We start from the raw sequence: 20,064 nt of genomic DNA on the forward strand, positions 1-20,064 counted from the left end.
AGGGAGGCAGGGCTGGGAACACGAGTCTGTCTCCCCTACCTCTGGTCACCACTAACGGGGCCTGCTGGGCCTGCTGAAGCAAGAAGTGCTTCACGCTCTTTTGGGGGACACACAGAGGAGTGGAGGTCCCTATTTATCAGCTGGAACAGGAGTCCTCAAACTACAGCCCGTGGGCCACATGAGGCGGTGTGAGTGTATTTGTTTCCATTTTTTTTACTTCAAAATAAGAAATGTACAGTGTGCATAAATAATTGTTCATAATTTTTTTTTAAACTATAGTCCGGCCCTCCAACGGTCTGAGGGACAGTGAACTGGCCCCCTGTTTAAAAAGTCTGAGGCCCTCTGAGCTAGAAGCAGTGCTAGTGGCAGTGTTGGGGGGTGAGAAGCGAGGAGCTGGACCACGGGGCATTCTGCACTGCAGTGCAACTTGCTGGCTTCTTCTCTGCGCCGGCAGCGGACAGGTTGGAAGATGGGGTGAGGCAGATGGGATTGGGAGAGGCCTGTTCTTATGGTCAACCCAAGGCCCAAATCAAATGTGAGTTGCCTGGTAATCACAAAGCATCAAGTGTTCTCGAAAGAACATTCCCTAGACAGCATTTAAGTATCTGGACAAGACCACCAACAAATTCATAATCATTTATTGTAAATCACTCACAGTTTACACATTATTAATGGCAAAATAACACTGTTAAACACCTGCTGGATGAAGAACTTCATTATGACAGTTGCCAATTGGCATCATTTCTTTTTCTAAAATTTAAAATTTAAAGTCCTATATCCTTCCTTAAAATATCTTCAGGATAGATATTTCGTGTTCCAATACCAACACTATAAGGCCTTTCTTTTGCTCTAACATCTAACACAAAGGACGCTCTGTCCCATTAATTCGACATGCTCTTTACAAGGCAACTTAACACACAAAACTTTTTTTAAGCCAGAAGCTATGTAACAATTACTTTATATTTTGCTGCAAAATCAATGAAGGCTGCATGCAGGTGAAACATTAGTAGACATGGGGTTCTAGATAACTGTTGGTTATTAAATTCTGATGGCGTGGTGTGGGAAAATAATATGCTTATTTAGCAGAAGTAGCTAAAGTACATGCATCAGTGGCTGGGCTCAATTAGAATACAAATTAGATGTCAAAACATTTAAATGAGAGCTTAATTTGATGTCTGCACATCTGAGTTATATATCTTTAAAATGACAATAACAAAGAGAACAAAACCAAACATCTAAACCAGGCATTGATTGATTTATAGGGTGGGCAGGGTATAGGACTCAGGACACAAAACTACCTGGGCAGTGAACAAATCTGTTTTGAAGCAAAGACAGTGGAGCATTAACAAGCTGTTAACAGGGCAAAAACAAATAAACAAACAAACAAACAAACAAAAAACCAAGAGCCATTTCCTGTATTCTCTGTTTTACAGTTTTCAATTCTCTTAAACAAAACCCACCCACACACAATAATTACAAAACAGAAACATTCTTTAGTCACTACGTAGCCCCTCTTCTGTCTTCAACCCTGCCTCTCCGCTCCCTCAGATAGTGTGTTTAAAAGCAAAGCTGGGTTAGTTGGTAGAAAATAAAACAAATGCTCTCCTGAATCACACTGAAAGAATATTAAATTCCTTCATCCCGTCAGGGTTAACATCACATATGGGCACATGATAATGTGTCTTTGACATATGGTAGCTACAGTGATTAAATCACATATCCACACTCTAAGGTTAAATCATAGTAATATTGACTTAAAATTATTTTCATCGATAGTTGTATTTTGATGCTATTTTGAGACAAACAAAAAATTCCCAAACTACACAGATTCCATTCTTTCCCCCACCCACGACCCCCTCCCAGGATCCAACAAACAAGAGAACCACAGTAATAAAAAGTGTGAACCGAGGTGCCGGCAACAGGCAGGTTGAAAGGCTGCTCCACCCTCAAGCGCTGCCGTCTCCAGTCCTGGCTTTCCGGGCCTCGATCATCGGCTTGGTTGCCCGTTTGCGGTCAGTGGCCAGTCCCAGCCAGCACATGAAGTCAATGAACCAGGTGGTTGGGTTGAAATTTAAGCCAAATTCACTTGCAGAGTAGTCAAAGGGAAAGGTATGGTGGTAATTGTGGAAGCCTTCACCTAGAAGACAAGGCGAGCATTGTCATGACTCAGTCTCCACCTCTCAGCACAGAGTTTATTTTTATCACCTGTGTCTTTGAGGGTCTACCGTGTGCAAGACATTGTACATAGATACATCACACAGGAAGTATGTACTCAGTTGTCTAGACAAACTAAATAACAATAAAGTTACCCGCACGAAGTCACGGAATTGATCTTCCTGTATGAATTATAGATATGATACTGTGACAGGAGTGCATGTCTCTTCCACATAATGATCTAGGGTACATACCCAGGAGTGGGACTGCTGATTGCTGTACTTCTTAACCTAAATGCCAAATGGCTGCTAATAGATCACTATTTTAATGTATGTTCATAAAAGGAAAATAGTCTCTGCGGGCTGGAGTGACTAAGATAGACTTTTGGGGAGGGCTCAAAAAGAGAAATGAGAATGTTCAGATAGGTAAGTAAATTAATTATGTGGATCTTTAAATATCCAAAATCTACCTATATATTCCTCTGCTCCTTCCAGCAGGCAGCTTTTACTACCTTTCTTTTTTTACTGGGGGGGGGGGTGCTATTCATGAGAGGTCTCAAGGCTTCCCTGATTTGACTTTTCAAAGTTCTTTTATTTGTTTTTAAACTTGACAAATAAAATTTGAATATACTTATCATGTACCGTATGTTGTTTTGAAGTATGTATACATTGTGGAATGACTGAATGGAGCTAACTGACATATGTATCTCATTTTTTAATGGTAAGAACATTTAGAATCTACTCCTTAAGCTATTTTCAAGAATACAATCCATTGTTATTAGCTATAGTCACCAGGTTGTACAATAGATCTCTTGAACTTATTCCTCCTGTCTAACTATAAATTTGGATTCTTTAACCAACATCTCCTAATATCCCCCCAATCCCTCAACCCCTGGTAACCGTTTTGTGAGCTCAACTTTTTTACATTCCACATATAAACGAGATCACACAGTATTTCTCCTCTGTGCCTGGCTCATTACGCTTAGCCGGGTTGTCCATGTTGTTCATAAAGGACGTGACTTTCTTCTCTTTAAATGCTGACTGGTATTGGGTATATGCCACGTTTCTTTATTCACTCATCCGTTGATGGGCACTTGGCTTGATTCCCCATCTTGGCTGTTGTGAATAGTGCTGCGGTAAACACAGGAGTACATGCCTCTTCTACATAACGATTTCACTTCCTTTGGATATATACCCAGTAGTGGGATTGCTGGATGATGTGGTAGTTCTAGTTTTAGGAGAACCTCCATATTGTTTTCCCTAAAGGCTGTACCAATTTAATTCTTGGCAACAGTGTGTATGGGTTCCCTTCTCTCCACATCCTCTCCAACACTTATCATCTGTTGTGTTTTGTTTTGTTTTTTTGTCAATCCCCTTTGGAGGTATGACTTCTTTTTTTTTTTGTAGAGACAGAGTCTTACTTTATGGCCCTCGGTAGAGTGCCATGGCCTCACACAGCTCACAGCAACCTCCAACTCCTAGGCTTAAGCGATTCTCTTGCCTCAGCCTCCTGAGCAGCTGGGACTACAGGCGCCCGCCACAACACCCGGCTATTCCATCTGTTGTGTTTTTGATAGTAGTTATTCTAACAGGTGCAAGTGATACCTCATTGATTTTGATTTGAATTTCTCTAATAATTTGTTCATTTGATTTTTCAATAATTTTGTTGAGGTATAATTTACTTACCATATAATTCACCCATTTAAAATACACAATTTAATGGCTTTTTAGGTATATTCACAGTCATGCATCCATCACCACAACGAATTTTATGATACTTTCATTACTCTCCCCAAAGCCTCATGCTCCTTAGCTGCCACCCCCAACTGCCTTCCACTTCCTCCCAGCTCTGTTTTCTGTCTCTGGATTTGATAATTTGGGCAGTTCATATAAATGAAATCATACAATATGTCGTCTTTGTAACAGCTGCTTTCACTTTACCTAATATTTTCCAGGCTCATCCATGTTATAGCAACTATCAGAACTTCATTCCTTTTTGTTGCCAAATAGTATTTCTTTACATGGATATATACCACATTGTCTTTATTCACCCATCAATTGATGGACATTCAGGTTGTCATCACATCCCAGCTATTATGAGTAATATTGCTATTGACATTCATATACTAGCTTCTGTGTACACATATGTTTTCATTTCACTTGGGTATAAATCTAGGGATAAATTGGAGTAGCAATTCATATAGCAGTTATTTTTAACTGAGGAATGTACAAACTCTTTTCTAACTTCCCAAGTGGCTCCTGGTCATCACATAGTTCTCCTATTGACCATATTTTGAAGGATTTTGCTCTACAATGAGTACAACAAGATGGATACATCTGTGATTTGCAGTTTTCTTTTTACCCCACCTGCAGCCCCAACATTTTAGTGTTTTTCCTGGATTAAAGTGTAGAACAGAGAAGTTCCTTCCCCCTGTTTTCAGAGACAGGCATTACATATGTATTCTCCACTCTACTGCACAATGAGGCTGGCAAGAGCCTTCCAAGGACCTTTCTGAAGCAAACCAGGAGTCCAACGTTGACGTGGACAGACTTAAAACTGACATCCAGCTCTTCAGGGCCTGGTCACGGCCACACTCCTTAAGTTCCCTTCTCCATCCATCCCTATATAAGATGGTTGTGGTCCATCTTGCCCCTCCTCTGCCTACTCAGAATTAACTCTGAATGTGGCTCTCTTTTCAGAAGATGAAGGGTGAGAGGAGAAGAAAGCCATGGGGGTGGGGGACAGGAAATGGCTCTTCCTCTTTTCCATGGCAATTCCTCTCTGCTTACACAGCTAAATTTGGTGTCCATGCCACCTCATGTTGGAGCTGTCAATGCAAGTTGACAAGAACTTTTTAAAGATCTCTGAGGACCTTGATGTGTGTCACACTTTATGGGGGTAAGACATGATTGCAAGAGGGACTTTACCTGACAATTGCAATCAGTGTAACCTGGCTTATTGTACCCTCAATGAATCCCCAACAATATAAAAAAAAAATTGGAAAAAAAAGTCTCTAGACAAAATTATTTTCCTTTTTATAAAAACCATATATCATTTCTTTTTATAACATTTTTCATCAAAAATACATCCTATTTCCTATACAAAAAAAAAAAAAAAGATCTCTGAGGACTTAATAAATCAATAACCCTAAGGAAGTGGCAACAGAATCTCATTGCTGTGTGACACAGAGACTGTTTCCACTTAACAACGGGACCTTTCCTTCCTGGGTTTGATCTCTGTGCTCAAGGCTCAGCTTACCAGAAAACCTGAGTTGCTTCTATAAAGGTAAAGCTAATATTCATTAATCACTTATATGTCAGGTACAGTGCCAAGTACTTGAGCAGATATTAACTCCCATAATTCTAATGTCTCTGAACTGCTGTGATTATCCCTACTTTATTTTTTATTTATTTAAACATAGTCTCACTCTACAGTCCAGGCTAGAGTGCAATGGCATCAACCTAGCTCACAGCAACTTCAAATTCCTAGACTCAAGAGATCCTCCTGCCTAACCTCCTGAATAACTGGGACTACAGGCACCTGCCTCAAAGCATGGCTAATTTTTCTATGTTTAGTAGAGATGGGGTCTCACTTTTTGCTCAAGCTGGTCTCCAACTTCTGAGCTCATGTGATCCTCCTGTCTCAGCCTCTTATAGGGCTAGGATTATAGGCATGAGCCACCCTGCCTGGCCCAGACTATCTTCATTTTAAAATGAGAACACAGAAGTGATGTATAACTTGCTGAAGACCATATGGCCAACCATAAAAATGCATCACAGAAGATTCATGGTAAGCACTACCACAAATACTGTGTATTAACTCATCCTCCAGCGACCCCAGGAGGCAGTCAGTGCTACAGTTATCCCCACTTTACAGATAAGGACACAAAACATTGGGGAGCCAGATAACTTGCCCAGAGAGTAAGGGGAGGAAGCAGGATTCAACCAAACTCATTGGACTTTAGAGGTCCCACTCTTAACCACTTATTGGTCCCAAGAGATGCCAAGCCTCACTTCTTCCCTTCTCTCTGTTTAATGGCCTTTTCTCCCTGAAAGTCTGCCAAATTGGACAGCAGAGGCTGGAAAGGTCAGAGCTCGGAGAGAAAATTTCCCTGATAATAATAAATATCTGCCAATTATTGATCAGTCAGTGCATGTGAGTCTCTGTCCTAAGCAGCTTATTCCTATGAAGTATTCATTGCAATTCCCATTTCACAGATAAGAAAACTGCAAGTCAGAGAGATCACATGACTTGTCCAAAAACCAGTATTCTAAGGCCAAAGCTGAAGTCCACTCCACCACCCCCACTCTCTTTACTGATTCCACAAAACCGTTGAGAAGCCGAGAAAATCCAGCCTGCCGTCCTCCCCACGGCCTCTCAACCCCCTGCTCACCAATGGCACCCAGAGTGACGAGCGGATTCTGCCGGGGGCTGATGTGCTTGTCATAGGGCCGGTTTCCATACATGTGGGCGGCGCTGTTGACCAGCCAGGTGACGTTGAGGGAGATGGTATAGCGAAGGATGGATGCCAGGAAGTAGGAGTTCCACAGGCTCTCGCCCCAGATGTACCAGGGCACTAGCGTGGGGACCACAAAGCACATGAGCACCACGGTGACCTTGTAGTACCTGAAAGGCAGGACATCACATCATCATGAGACACCTGTTGATGACAGAGGGCAGGTGAGCAACCTCCAGGGAAAGTCAGAAAACAGCTCGAGGCGGGAGTGGAGCCCGTTGGCTTCTCCAGCTGGTTCATCACAAGGAGAAGCCTGCTGTGTGTCACTCTGTGGAGGGTTACAGACCCATGCACCCACACGGGCTGGGCAGGTAGAAGGGACAGGTAGAATGCGACAGGAAGTGCTAGGCCCTGTAGCACACTCCAGAAGTTCAATATGAAAATAATCAACATTGTGCTGGCCAAACCCACGCATCTGAGAGCTACATTTATCCTACCAGCCACCAGTTTGAGATATTACAGAGATTCCTTTCATCAGTCATTCAACCTGATATTCAGGTTTTTTTAATAATTTCAAGAACTATTCAGTGTTTCTCGAATAATTTTAGGTACACGATTCTTTATGGGCTTAACTTGTTAAAATGGTAGATATCTCCCCCACCAAAATATCTATTCTCTGTCTATCAGAGATTATGTTCCATCCCAATCGGCATGAAAGATAAAGGTTGAGTACAGAAACAGGGATGGCCACATTAAAAGTAATCATTAAAAAGCAAATCATGTGCAGTTTGATTTCTGGACCAGAGAATCCAGCAAATACTTACTGAACACATAATATGTGCCAGCCCCTGAGTGTGGCTGATACATGAGCTAAAATGCTGGTGACACTAAGACCAGTTAGATGCAGTCCCTGCCCTAGGCTTCAGCAAAGTGTTTTCCACTCCCTCACAATGAAGGACTGCATCCCAAGAGAAGATGTGGGATGGGAAAGTATCAGAAGCTACCTGTCCATAGCTTCCTCCTCCCTGGCCTTCTGTAGCCTCTGGAAGGCCCCTGTTAAGATGCATCTGTGTCAACTGGCAGGTGGTCCAATGTGAAGGCCTGAAATTTGGTAGGTGAAAGACCTACGTCCAAATCTGATTGTAGATATTGAATCTGGCTCTTTTTTGTGCCATCACTTTTCTGTGCACAGTTAGTTGGTCTCCCCAGAAGTGGGGAATGAAGCAAGGGCTGTGTCTGGGTTGTTTACTCTGGGAAGTGAGTTCAGTTAGCAGGCATGGGCAAATGGGGGGGACAGAAACAGAGGCGGAGGGAACGCCAAGCTTGGGGTACATTACTGGGCTGGCTACTGCAACTAGACTTGGCTTTTGATGGGACAGAATATGCCTCAGAATTACTCTCTCAAGGAAGGAAAGACACTGTATTTTCCCGTTGCCTCTGATTCCCCCCAGTCACAGGAATCCCCATGGGATATTGGCTCCCTAATATTTCCATGTTTGCTTGGGTCAGAGCAGCTTAGTGGGGTGGACCGGCCTCTCAGGTGAGGACAGCAAAGAAGCCCAGGGCAGGAAGAAACAAGCCACACAGCACAGCCGAGCAAGAAGGGGTTGCGTTATACTTGTGCCAGCAGGTGGCTGCAGAAATGGCTGGATGCCAGAGAGAAGAGCTGGGCTGAGAATATGAGTCAACACAAGGGGGATCCCATACAGATAGTGGCTCTAACACCTCAAAGGCTGTTGAGAGGGTTGAACACTAACAATTTGTGTGTAGTATGTGCCTACTGTGCGCCAGGACTCTTCTGAGACCTTTATGTGTGTTGAGGTTTAATTTAATTCTAACAAAAACTCTCTGAGAAGGGACAATTAGGATCTTCATTTTACAGGGGGAGAAACTAAGCAACAGAAAGGTGATGTAGCTGGGCTGAAATCACAAGAATAGTAAGAAGTGAGATAGAAATTCAACTCCAGACAGAATCACTATTCTACCTTGCAAATGAGATCATGTAAGTAAGTGTGCTTTGTAGAATGCTAGCTGTGTGTAACTGTGGGTTCCTATACTGATAATTATTTTTACTGGGCATCATATTAATCCATTGACATTGCTGGGTGGGTCCTCCTGACTTCATGGAACACCGGTGCAAGTCATATCTGAGTTGTCACCAGACCCCTGTGATCCAGTTGCCAGAAAAATTTTAAACTTTCCCACCTGAGACAGGTGCTGACTGAGACAATTGATTTGGACCTTTTGAACTGAGCCAATCGCCCGAGGACTATTCAAGTGGTGCCCTGGGTGTGTGGTTGTAGGAAGGTTTGATTTTCCTTTTCCAATTATTGCCTGTGGGGGGCAGGGTGACTTAATTGCTGGTATTTCTCCACAGCTGAGACTTCAACCCAGAGTAACTGTTTCACTAGGGTCAGACAGAGACCAGCTGAAAACAAGACAGAACCACTTAGCTCCACCACACCAAACGGGTCCCCAGTTTCTCAGGCCATAGCACTGTACGGGTCCTTGACAAAGCTCCAGGGGAAAAATCAAACAGTGTAAAATAATCATGGGGCAGAATCAGTGGAAAAACTCTGGTAACATGAAAAACCAGAATAGATCACCTCTCCACCCCCTGCCAAGGAAAGATATGGCAGATGTAACTGAAGATCTCATTCATAAACAGCTGGCCGAGATGTCAGAAATCGAATTCAGAATTTGGATCGCAAACAAGATTAATAGAATGGAGGAAAATTTGGAATTAGAAATTCAAGGAGCAATTCAAAAGTTGGAATTAGAAATTCGAGGAGAAATTCAAAAGTTGTCTCAAGAATTTAACAAATTTAAAGACAAACCCACCAAAGATTTTGATGCACTGAAGCAAGAATTTGCAGCCCTCAAAGATCTGAAAATACAGTAGAATCCCTCAGTAACAGACTGGAGCAAGCAGAAGAAAGGATTTCTGACATTAAAGACAAAGCCTTTAAATGCTCCCAAACCCTCAAAGAGGAACAGAAATGGAGAACAAAAATTGATCATTCTCTCAGAGAGCTCTGGGATAATTCGAAGAAGGATAATATCTGCCTCATTGGAATCCCTGAAAGTGATGAAGTGGCCTTGCAAGGCACAGAGGCCCTTCTCCATGAAATTATGAAAGAGAATTTTCCAGACATGCCAAGAGATTCTGAAATTCAGATAGCAGATAGTTTCAGAATCCCAGCATGACTCAATCCAAATAAGACATACCCCAGGCATATCATAATTAACTTCACTAAAGTTAATATGAAGGAGAAAATTCTGAAAGCAGCCAGATGCAAGAAATCCATTACCTACAAAGGGAAAAATATTAGAATGACTGCAGATCTCTCTACTGAAACTTTTCAAGAGAAGAGAGTGGTCATTGACTTTTAATCTCCTAAAGCAAAATAACTTTCAACCCCGGATCCTATATCCAGCTAAACTGAATTTCATTAATGATGGAGAAATTAAATACTTTAATGACATTGATATGTTGAAGAAATTTGCCATAATCAAACCAGCTCTTCAGGATATTCTCAGACCTATCCTCCATATGACCAGCCCAATCCTCTACCACAAAAGTAAACTCACTCAGAAACCTTTGATCAAACTCCAATTTCCACAGTGGTGAAAGGATTAAAAATATCCACTGGACTTTCGAAAAACTCGATACCCAAAATTTTACCAGACTTATCAATATTCTCCATTAATGTGAACAGCTTAAACCGTCCTCTAAAGAGGCAAAGGTTAGCTGACTGGATACAAAAACCCAGGCCACATATTTGCTGCATACAAGAGTCACATCTTACCTTAAAAGATAAATATACACTCAGGGTGAAAGGATGGTTATCCATATTTCAGGCAAATGGTAATCAGAAAAAAGCAGGTGTTGCAATTCTATTTGTAGACACAACAGGCTTTCAACTAACAAAAGTAAGGAAGGATAAGAATGGTCACTTCATATTTGTTAAGGGTAATACTCTATATGATGAGATTTCAATTATTAATATTTATGCACCCAACCAGAATGCACCTCAATTTATAAGAGAAACTCTAACAGACATGAGCAACTTGATTTCCTCCAGCTTCATAATAGTTAGAGATTTCAACACTCCTTTGGCAGTGTTGGATAGATCCTCCAATAAGAAGCTGAGCAAAGAAATTTTAGATTTAAACCTAACCATCCAACATTTGGATTTAGCAGACATCTACAGAACATTTCATCCCAACAAAACTGAATACACATACTTCTCATCAGCCCATGGAACATACTCCAAAATCAATCACATCTTAGGTCACAAGTCTAATCTCAGTAAATTGAAAGGAATAGAAATTATTCCTTGCATCTTCTCAGACCACCATGGAATAAAAGTTGAACTCAGTAACAACAGGAATCTGTATACTCATACAAAAACATGGAAGTTAAATAACCTTATGCTGAATCATAGCTGGGTCAGAGATGAGATTAAGAAGGAAATTGCCAAATTTTTGGAACAAAATGACAATGAAAACACAAATTATCAGAACCTCTGGGATACTGCAAAGGCAGTCCTAAGAGGGAAATTTAAGCACTCCTAGCCTTCCTCAATAGAACAGAAAGAGAGGAAGTTAACAACTTAATGGGACCTCTCAAGCAACTGGAAAAGGAAGAACATTCCAACTCCAAACCCAGTAGAAGAAAAGAAATAACCAAAATTAGAGCAGAATTAAATGAAATTGAAAACAAAAGAATTATACAACAGATCAATAAATCAAAAAGTTGGTTTTTTGAAAAGGTCAACAAAATAGATAAACCTTTGGCTAACCTAACCAGGAAAATAAGAGTAAAATCTCTAATCCATCAATCAGAAATGATAAAGACCAAATAACAACAGACTCCTCAGAAATTAAAAAAATCCTTAATGAATATTACAAGAAACTTTATTCTCAGAAATATGAAAATCTGAAGGAAATTGACCAATGCTTGGAAGCATGTCACCTTCTAAGACTTAGCCAGCCAAGAACACAGTAAGTAAAGCAAGCAAACAGCCCTCAGAATGGGAGAAGATATTTGCAGGTTATGTCTCCGACAAAGGTTTAATAACCAGATTCCACAGAGAAATCAAACGTATAAGCAAGAAAAGAACAAGTGATCCCATTGCAGGCTGGCAAGGGACTTGAAGAGAAACTTCTCTGAAGAAGACAGGCGCATGGCCTACAGACATATGAAAAAATACTCATCATCTTTAATCATCAGAGAAATGCAAATCAAAACTACTTTGAGATATCATCTAACTCCAGTAAGATTAGCCCATATCACAAAATCCCAAGACCAGAGATGTTGGCGTGGATGTGGAGAAAAGGGAACACTTCTACACTGCTGGTGGGAATGCAAATTAATACATTCCTTTTGGAAAGATGTTTGGAGAACACTTAGAGATCTAAAAATAGATCTGCCATTCAATCCTATAATTCCTCTTCTAGGTATATACCCAGAAGACCAAAAATCACATTATAACAAAGGTATTTGTACCAGAATGTTTATTGCAGCCCAATTCGTAATTCCTAAGTCATGGAAAAAGCCCAAGTGCCTATCAATCCACGAATGGATTAATAAATTGTGGTATATGTACACCATGGAATATTATGCAGCCTTAAAGAAAGATGGAGACTTTACCTCTTTCATGTTTACATGGATGGAGCTTGAACATATTCTTCTTTGCAAAGTATCTCAAGGATGGAAGAAAAAGTATCCAATGTACTCAGCCCTGCTATGAAACTAATTTATGACTTTCACATGAAAGCTATAACCCAATTATAACCTAAGAATAGGGGGAAGGGGGAGAGGGACGTGGGGAGGTGGGAGGATGAGCGGAGGGAGGGTGATTGGTGGGATTACACTTGCGGTGCATCTTAGAAGGGTACATGTGAAACTTAGTAAATGTAGAATATAAATGTCTTAACACAATACCTAAGAAAATGCCAGGAAGGCTATGTTAACCAGTGTGATGAAAATGTGTCAAACGGTCTATAAAACCAGTGTATGTTGCCCCTTGATTGCATTAATGTACACAGCTATGATTTAATAAAAAAAAAATCATTGACACCCATTTTCCAGTCATGGAGATACAGGATGGCTACATTTTACTGGGAGATGGATGCCTTGGAGGTCAGATGAGTGGGCTCTTTGGAGGGGCAAAGACCAAAGGCAACTAAAGGACTCATGGTCTTAGATGGGCTCCCTAGAGTCAGCTGCAGGAGGCTTGTAGGTGTGCCCTCAGAGGGATGGGAGTGTCTGTAGGAAGGGAGGATGGCAGCAGCGGGCAGAGTGAGAAATTCACCCTCAATAAGGGTGGTGGGGTTGGGTGCTCTGGGCTGGATCACCTTAAGAGTTGTCTAAATTGAAAGGTCTCCCTGCATCACTCAGCCACTGGCCTCAGGGTATCTCCTAGGAGGGCAGATTATTAGATGAAGCAGCTCCCTGTGGGAAGAGAGAGGCCCAGAAATGACCATGGCTGGGGGGTGGGAGCCTGCAGAGAGGGTACCCGGGTAGAACACGCAGGCCTTGCACGGGCCATGGGCCTTGGGAGCTGGTGGAGGGAGGAGGGAGGGCTCTGAAGGGAACACAGAAGAGGGGCCCAGAGCCAGGCACCACTGGCACCCATTCGCACCTGTGAGGAGGAAGGGACTCAGCTGGACATGGCCAACAGAAGCCATTGGCCTCCCTGCCTCCACTCTCTTGAGTTATGACTTATGCCTGTCAAAGGAGCATCTCCTAGTCCTGTTCAGAGCCATTGTTTGAGCCCTTCATCTTGCTTCTGAAAAGAAAGAAAACAGGTGTGCAGGGCTTGCTCTGTGCCAGGCTTGGCCTTCTCTCTCTCTCAATCCTTGCGTACCTCAGGGTAAGTGCCTCCAGCATCCCCTGGTCCTGAGGCTCAGGGAGCTGGCAGCTTTCCCAGGGAGAGGCCAGGCCCTGCTCTGCCCCAGTCCTGTGGCACCTGCCTTCCTGGATCTGGCAAGAGCCTGCAGCCCTCAGCTCCTGCCTCCCTGCCCCTGCCCCTGCCTTCACTCTCTGAGCTGCCACTCTCTGGAGGAGCCCCCGCCTGCCACTGCACCAGTCCTGGAAGCTCCACTCTGCCAAGGCGTTGGGCTGGTGCAGGCAGAGCACTAGCAACGCGGCTTTCCCAGCGTGAGGACAGAAAGGCCTGGGCTCCACCAGCTGACACACCCTCTGTCCACTCAGATTTCTTCTTCTTCAAGAAAGACAGCTCTTACAAAAAAAAAAGAAAGAAATCACTGTCCTCATTCCAACAAAGCAGCAGCAGATCTAATTATAGGGTTGTTCTCTGATTGTCCTTCCTGGTAATCAGCTAGGATTCCTCTCTGTGAGTGCAGAAGGATGGCTGAACAAAGAAGCATTTTTAGGGGGCACAGTGAGTCTGGGGGAAATTGCTAGGGAGGTTGTCTTGATGCTAAAAACTGTCTAAAAATTCAAACAGACTCAGCAAGTCTTTCCCCTTTCTCCCTAGCTCTTTGGCCTGGAGCAGCTGGTCACCATTTAATTATGGCCACTGGCTTCGATGCCTTGGAACAAGCACAGTGCAGAGACGGCTCCCTGGCTCCCTGGCTCCCGGGTCTCACAACACTCAGATCTGAATGCTCTTGCCAACGTCCACAGAGCAATGTCACAAAGCGCTGCAGCACCTGCCCCTTCCTCATTTAAAAAATTTCCTTTCTTTCACTGGGATAAGGAGGAGGGCTGGAGAGGGACCATTGATGTGTCCCTGTCTTTTTGCTAAATGTCATAAAGGTTTTTGTCATAAAGCATCACAGAACATTTAACTACCCAATGCTTTCTAGCTGTGTGACCTTGAGTGAATTATTTAACTGCACTGAGCGTCAGGTCTCTCTTCTGTAAAATGCTGTACTAACAAATGTGTTGGGAACCTACTACGAGCCAGCCACAGCCAAGGCAGAAGGTGAACAAAACATACAATCCCTGCCCTTGTGAAGAAGGGGTATTCTGGCAGAGACCCACATAGCTGGTATATTCTGGTAGGGAACAAGCAATATAAATAAGCAAAATATAGAACACATTAGTGGTAAATGCTAAGAAGAAAAAAAATAAAGCAGAGAAGGAGATCCATGCAATGGCAGTTAATAATGTAAAAAGTTGTATCTGAAACAGGTGTGACATTATCATCTGGTTTGGCTGACGTTCTGAGAATAATCACTTCAAAACTGAAATCAAAATAGAATAAAATGGCCAAATTGATTCAAGAGAAACTACTTCTTATTTTAATGCTGGAAGGAAACCACATCACTTCTTAGAAGGATGAAACATACCAGTTTAAAATGTAATAGGCTTATCTCGGCAAGGTTTTTGTTTAATTCTTGACCTTAGCTGGTGCCCTGCGCCTTGCCTGTGTGTGTTTTTTGGAGTGCTGGAGTCTGCTTTGGAGTGAGGCTTGTTGCTCCCATCTGCTCACTGATAGTCTGAAGGCCCCTCATGCCTTCAGTCTGCACATGGATTTGCTTCCGCATCTTCTGTGGAGGTGCTGACATCTCCTTCAAACCTGGCCCCATTCAGCAGTTGTGCTGGTTTGGAATGTACTTGGCCCCAAGTAATAGAAAATCCAGCCCATGGTAATTTAAACAAATACGGATTTACTTTTCTCCTGAAGTGAAAAGTCTCGAGCAAGGCTGCTGGCAGTATTGGTTTATCTGCTCAGTGCCATGGGGGTTAGAGTCTCTACAGTGCTTTTGGCCTTGCTCTTATGTCTGTAACATGGCAGTAACCCCATCAAACTTTCAGGCAGGCAGTGCAGGGAGCAGGCAGCGTCAGCCAAGCCTGTCTACTTTATTATGTGGTCAGATCTTAAAATACTCAGTGCCCTTCTTTTCCCCCTCCACCTTCCAGGAGTGACTTGGCTAGGACTGGGTCAGGCCTGGCTGTAAAGCAGGCTGGGAAGATGTTTGATTTGCAGGGGAGAAGAAAGTTGGATTATCGATGTGGAATAGCTAATGTACGGAGTTTGCCCTAGCATCTCAATAGACTTTTTCTCCCTCCCTCCCACCCTTTATTCTTTCTTTCCTTAACTTCCTTCCTTCCTTCCTTCTTTCCTTCCTTCCTTTTTCTGTTTTTGGACAAATGTATGGGTGCATACAAAATTTTGTTATGCATATATAAGGCATGGTGATCAAATCAGAGCATTTAGGGTATCGATCACCCACGTACAACACATCTTTGTCAACTACAGTCACCCTACTCTGTTAAACTTTGAATATTAGACCTCCTAATTTCTGGAATAGACTGAATTACAGAATTGTATGATAGATAATGAAATAAACTTCACGCTCATGCTAAATAAAAAAAAAAAAGCAGAGAAGGAGAATATGATATAGTAAGGGCAGGAGCTAAGATTTCAAATAGGGGTCCAGGGAAGGCCTTGCCAACACTAGGTTTCTCAGAGAGATTTGAAGCAAGTGAGACATCAGCCCTGAGGCTAAGTGGGAGCAGGAGAAGCACAAAGGGGACGGCCCTAGGCAGGGGCGGTGAGCAGGAAGTTTGGGGCTAGACTGTTGTGGGAGGCAAGCCAGCAGTAACACAATAACAGTGGCCGAGTCTGGACGGTCTCGTGTGAGGCTGCTGCAGTGATCCAGGTGGGAGAGGAGGGGGCTTGAGCCAGGACAGTTGTTGGGAGTGGTGAGAAATGGTCAAATTCTAGATATACATACGGCAAAATAGAGGAAAAGGATGGAGCAGACCCAAAATTGGAGACAGGGTGGAATCCAGGATGGCACCCAGGACGGAGATGCCCGTGGGGGACACAGGAAGAAGAGAGGAGGGGAGGAGCTGGTTTGGAGGGGCAGAGGCACAGCTGTCTGGGCCACGGTAGGTGAGACACGCCCACTACACGTTTGAATGGTGCTACCGAGCAGGGCCTGTCCATATACAGGTCTGGAGTTCAGAGGTGCTCAGAGAGAGGTGGTGATGAGAATAGGAATTTGGAACTCATGGCGTACTAACTAACGGTGCTGCTCGCATACATTTCCACAATTGAGTTCCACAGTCACCCTATACGGTAGTTTTTATGACCTGTCCTTTGCAGGACCTTTGCAGAGATCCAGAGAGGCCATGGAACTTCTCCCACGGCCACAGTGTTTGTACAGAGTCCAGCAGGTTCAAACTCAGTTCTTAAACCCCTATGGTCTGCTGCCTTCAGTATAACCCGGGGCTCGCTTAGCCAGCTGGAGCACGTCACAGGGGAGAGGGACACTCACCCAGAGATGAACCGGCTTGGCAGGTCTAGTCCAGCCCTTGCCCCAGGAGTTGCACATATTCCAGTAAAAGTGTTATCACCTCAAGGCCAGAAGTAGACATTTTGTACACTCTAGTTAGACTGGACCACATTCTCTCTGTCCCCTGTGTGTGTGTGACACTCCTACCCAGTCCAGGCTGACTTAACTCTTCCCAGTATTAGTTTAGGAGTTGCTTCTGCTCAGGGGATTCCCTGGGTCCCCTTGGATGGGGAGGAGCCCCGTCCCACACAGGGTCTCTGCAGCACGCTGTCCTGTCTCTCAGTGCTCACACTGGCTGGCTTATGCAGTCTCTCCCAGTAGGTTAGCACTCACAACCCCTTACTGGGATCACTGACAAGTGACTGGTGCCGGGACCTGCTGCAGGATCAGAATCTCTGGCCCGGGCATTGCTACTTCCACTGGCTCTCCGTTGCAAACACTGATGGCAGCCTCCCTCTTCCCCGCCTCCATCTTTTCTTTTCTTTTTTTTTTTTTCCTTCAAATTCCTGGTTTAATAAGGACTTATTTTGAGGAAAAAAGGTCCCAAACATCAGGCTGTTCACAAAAATAACTCACAGTATCAACTTCAGAAAACAAATCTTAAGACTATTACACTAATTATCTTTCTAGAGGATGCATTTGACATGCCCACTCTCATTCACAAAAATACATTGTTACATTCGTGTTGAATTGCCCCACATTAGCACTCTTACATGGGGTATAGCACATACTTCTAACTCAAAGCTGCTCTTAGGTGCTACTTGAACTAAGTGAGATTGCTTTTGCAGTTAGGGAAGCAACTACTGAACTCATGTATGAATGGAAAGCACTGTACTCCCTGCATGACAAGAGATTATTTTGGAGACAGCTGATAAAAACCATACATCCTTTTTATTGCTAAGTCATAAAGAGGTATCAAAATTAAAAGCAAAACATTACAGAGTAAGACTTAACAAAGCTACTAGGAGCATCAAAGGAAGTGAAAATGGGACTAGGCGCAGGGCAGTATGAATTTAATGAACATGGGAAGGACAGGAGGGGACAACAGTGAGCATGTGATGAAGATACAAGGGGGAGAGGATCTGGTGAGAATTTTGATCTACACAAGCGCCTGGAATGTCCTGATTTGTTCAGAAGTCTAACTGTCCTGCTTGCAGCCGCGTCCTTCAGGGAGTGTAGACCCTGCCCTGGGCACGGTCCTGACTTGTTTAAGGCAACTACAGTGATCTCATTCACTTTGTGAATAATTAATTTAGGAATGAGCATGTGACACCGTGGTGGCCAGCAAAATATTAGGGAAAGGATGGCTATAATTTAAAAAAAGGATGGCAAGGATGTAGAGAAATTGAACCCTCATGCATTGCCAGCAGGAATATATGAAATGGTGTGGCCACTGCAGAAAATTGTTTAGTGGTTTCTCCAAAAGTCAAATATCATGTTATCATTGGACCCAGCAATTCCACCCCTAGGTACATATACAAAAGAATGGAAGCAAGAACTTAAACAGATATTTCTACGCTCATCTTCAAAGCAACATTATTCATGCAAGTCACAAGGTAGAAACCACCTAAGTGACCTTCAATAGAGGAAATGACAAACCAAAGGCTGTATTTATATACATACAATAGAACAGCGTTCAAAGGTTCCACTGAGAAGAATGGAATGTTGATACGTGCTACCACATGAATGGACCTTGAAAATACTATGGTAAAATAAACTGGACACATACTGTGTGACTATACTTGTATGAGGCACCTAGAACAGGCAAATTCATAGAGACAGAAAGGAAAACAGATGTTACCACAAGCTGGGGGTGGGGAGCTGTTGTTACTTAATGGGTACGGGGTTATTGTTGAGAATTTTGAAAAAGTTTTATGTGTAGTGATGGTGGTTCTACTACATTGCAAATGTACTTAATGCTGCAGTTAAACGATAAAATATTAAGTCATGTCTATTTCGCCACAACAAAAAAGAAAGATACAAGGAAATATTTTACTCAACAATAGAAAAAGCACTTTTCAATAGCGACGCTCTGTCCTCATCTGGCCATCTGCATCTGATGGGATGAAGCCCAAGAAACAGTTTGCCTTCCTAGGCTGACAGAGAAGAAAGATAGGTCAGTCCTCACATATGCTGTTGATCCCCTGAACTGACTGATCCTGGAGTTGCTTTGTCCCTGACGTGTCACTGTAGGATGTAAGGAATTTTGTATTTTCAAGCAAGTTGAGCAACGGTTTTCTGTGAGGTAGCTAAAAGCATCTGAGTATGCTGTCACGGATGCTGTGATGTGCCACCCACATCTTTTCTTCTGCTGGAAGGGCTTCTTCTCCCAGCTGCTGGCACTGCTGCCTCTGGTAGACGGCCACCTCGCCCTGGGTGCCCCTCCCCTAAAGACTGCACATCTAGTGATTGACTGGTAAGGGGAGGGGTCCATTGCTCAGGACAAGTTCCCCTAGGGGTGGCTGCTGGCTCCATTGAGAGTGATCAAGCCCAGCTTCTGTCCTTCCTTTCGCAGGGGTTTGGTCCCAAAGGCCTGCCCCAGCAAGCTTCCTACAATGTGATGTCCATCTGAGCCAAATTTGGGGGGCACCAGATCTACGGCATGAGTACATTGCTGGACTGGCAGTGTCCAGCAGAAACACTCTCCAAGGTCTAGCTGACCTCCACATGGTAGACACTCCTAGATATTCATGAGATGACTAAATCAATGACACTTTGGGTAATAAAGGATGAGTTTTTGGCTTCTCAGTAAAATAAAAACATGACAGTAACTTCAGTAGAGCAAGGAGTGATGAGAGGTCAAATGACCAAAAACAATTACACAGTAAACGTGCAGCCTGCCTTGGGGTTCTTCATACGAGGCTCACTTTTAAGATTGGTGCCAAGGTAGGATTGTTACATAAGGCCAACATTTCAAGTAAAGGCGTGCTTGTTCACTGGGACCTAACCCTCAGTAAGCAGCAGGGTCCAGTGGGAGGCTTCCTACCTCCAGTTTAAATGAAGAATTTCTGAGCACAAGCTTTCAGGTCATTGTCTGAGCTGTCAGATGTGGTAAAACTTTGACAATATTTAAGAGTAACAGTCACTCTAAAAGGTCTGGTCTTGGATTAGAAGGCAAGAGGCTTCCTCTCTGGCTTGGTGTGAACACTCAGCCCGGGATAGGAGAAGCCTCT

At 43.3% G+C, this 20,064-nt stretch overlaps 1 protein-coding gene and 1 pseudogene across 2 annotated transcripts in view; both read right to left on the minus strand.

The window, feature by feature from the left end:
- Positions 1-624: 624 nt before the first annotated feature.
- LOC128588182 (uncharacterized) lies at positions 625-1,672 on the minus strand (annotated as a pseudogene). Its single transcript, XR_008380731.1, has one exon. The product of XR_008380731.1 is annotated as an uncharacterized LOC128588182 (transcript).
- Positions 625-20,064, minus strand: part of SCD5 (stearoyl-CoA desaturase 5) — a 182,652-nt gene continuing 163,212 nt past the window's right edge. The window contains exons 4-5 of the mRNA XM_053594774.1: positions 6,548-6,780; positions 625-2,137 (exon numbers count right to left, since the gene is read on the minus strand). Of these exons, the coding sequence (XP_053450749.1) occupies positions 1,947-2,137; positions 6,548-6,780 (424 nt within the window). The 3' untranslated portion in view covers positions 625-1,946. The remainder of the gene's footprint in view (positions 2,138-6,547; positions 6,781-20,064) is intronic.

The sequence above is a fragment of the Nycticebus coucang genome, chromosome 1 (assembly GCF_027406575.1).
Source record: "Nycticebus coucang isolate mNycCou1 chromosome 1, mNycCou1.pri, whole genome shotgun sequence".
Classification (NCBI taxonomy): domain Eukaryota; kingdom Metazoa; phylum Chordata; class Mammalia; order Primates; family Lorisidae; genus Nycticebus; species Nycticebus coucang.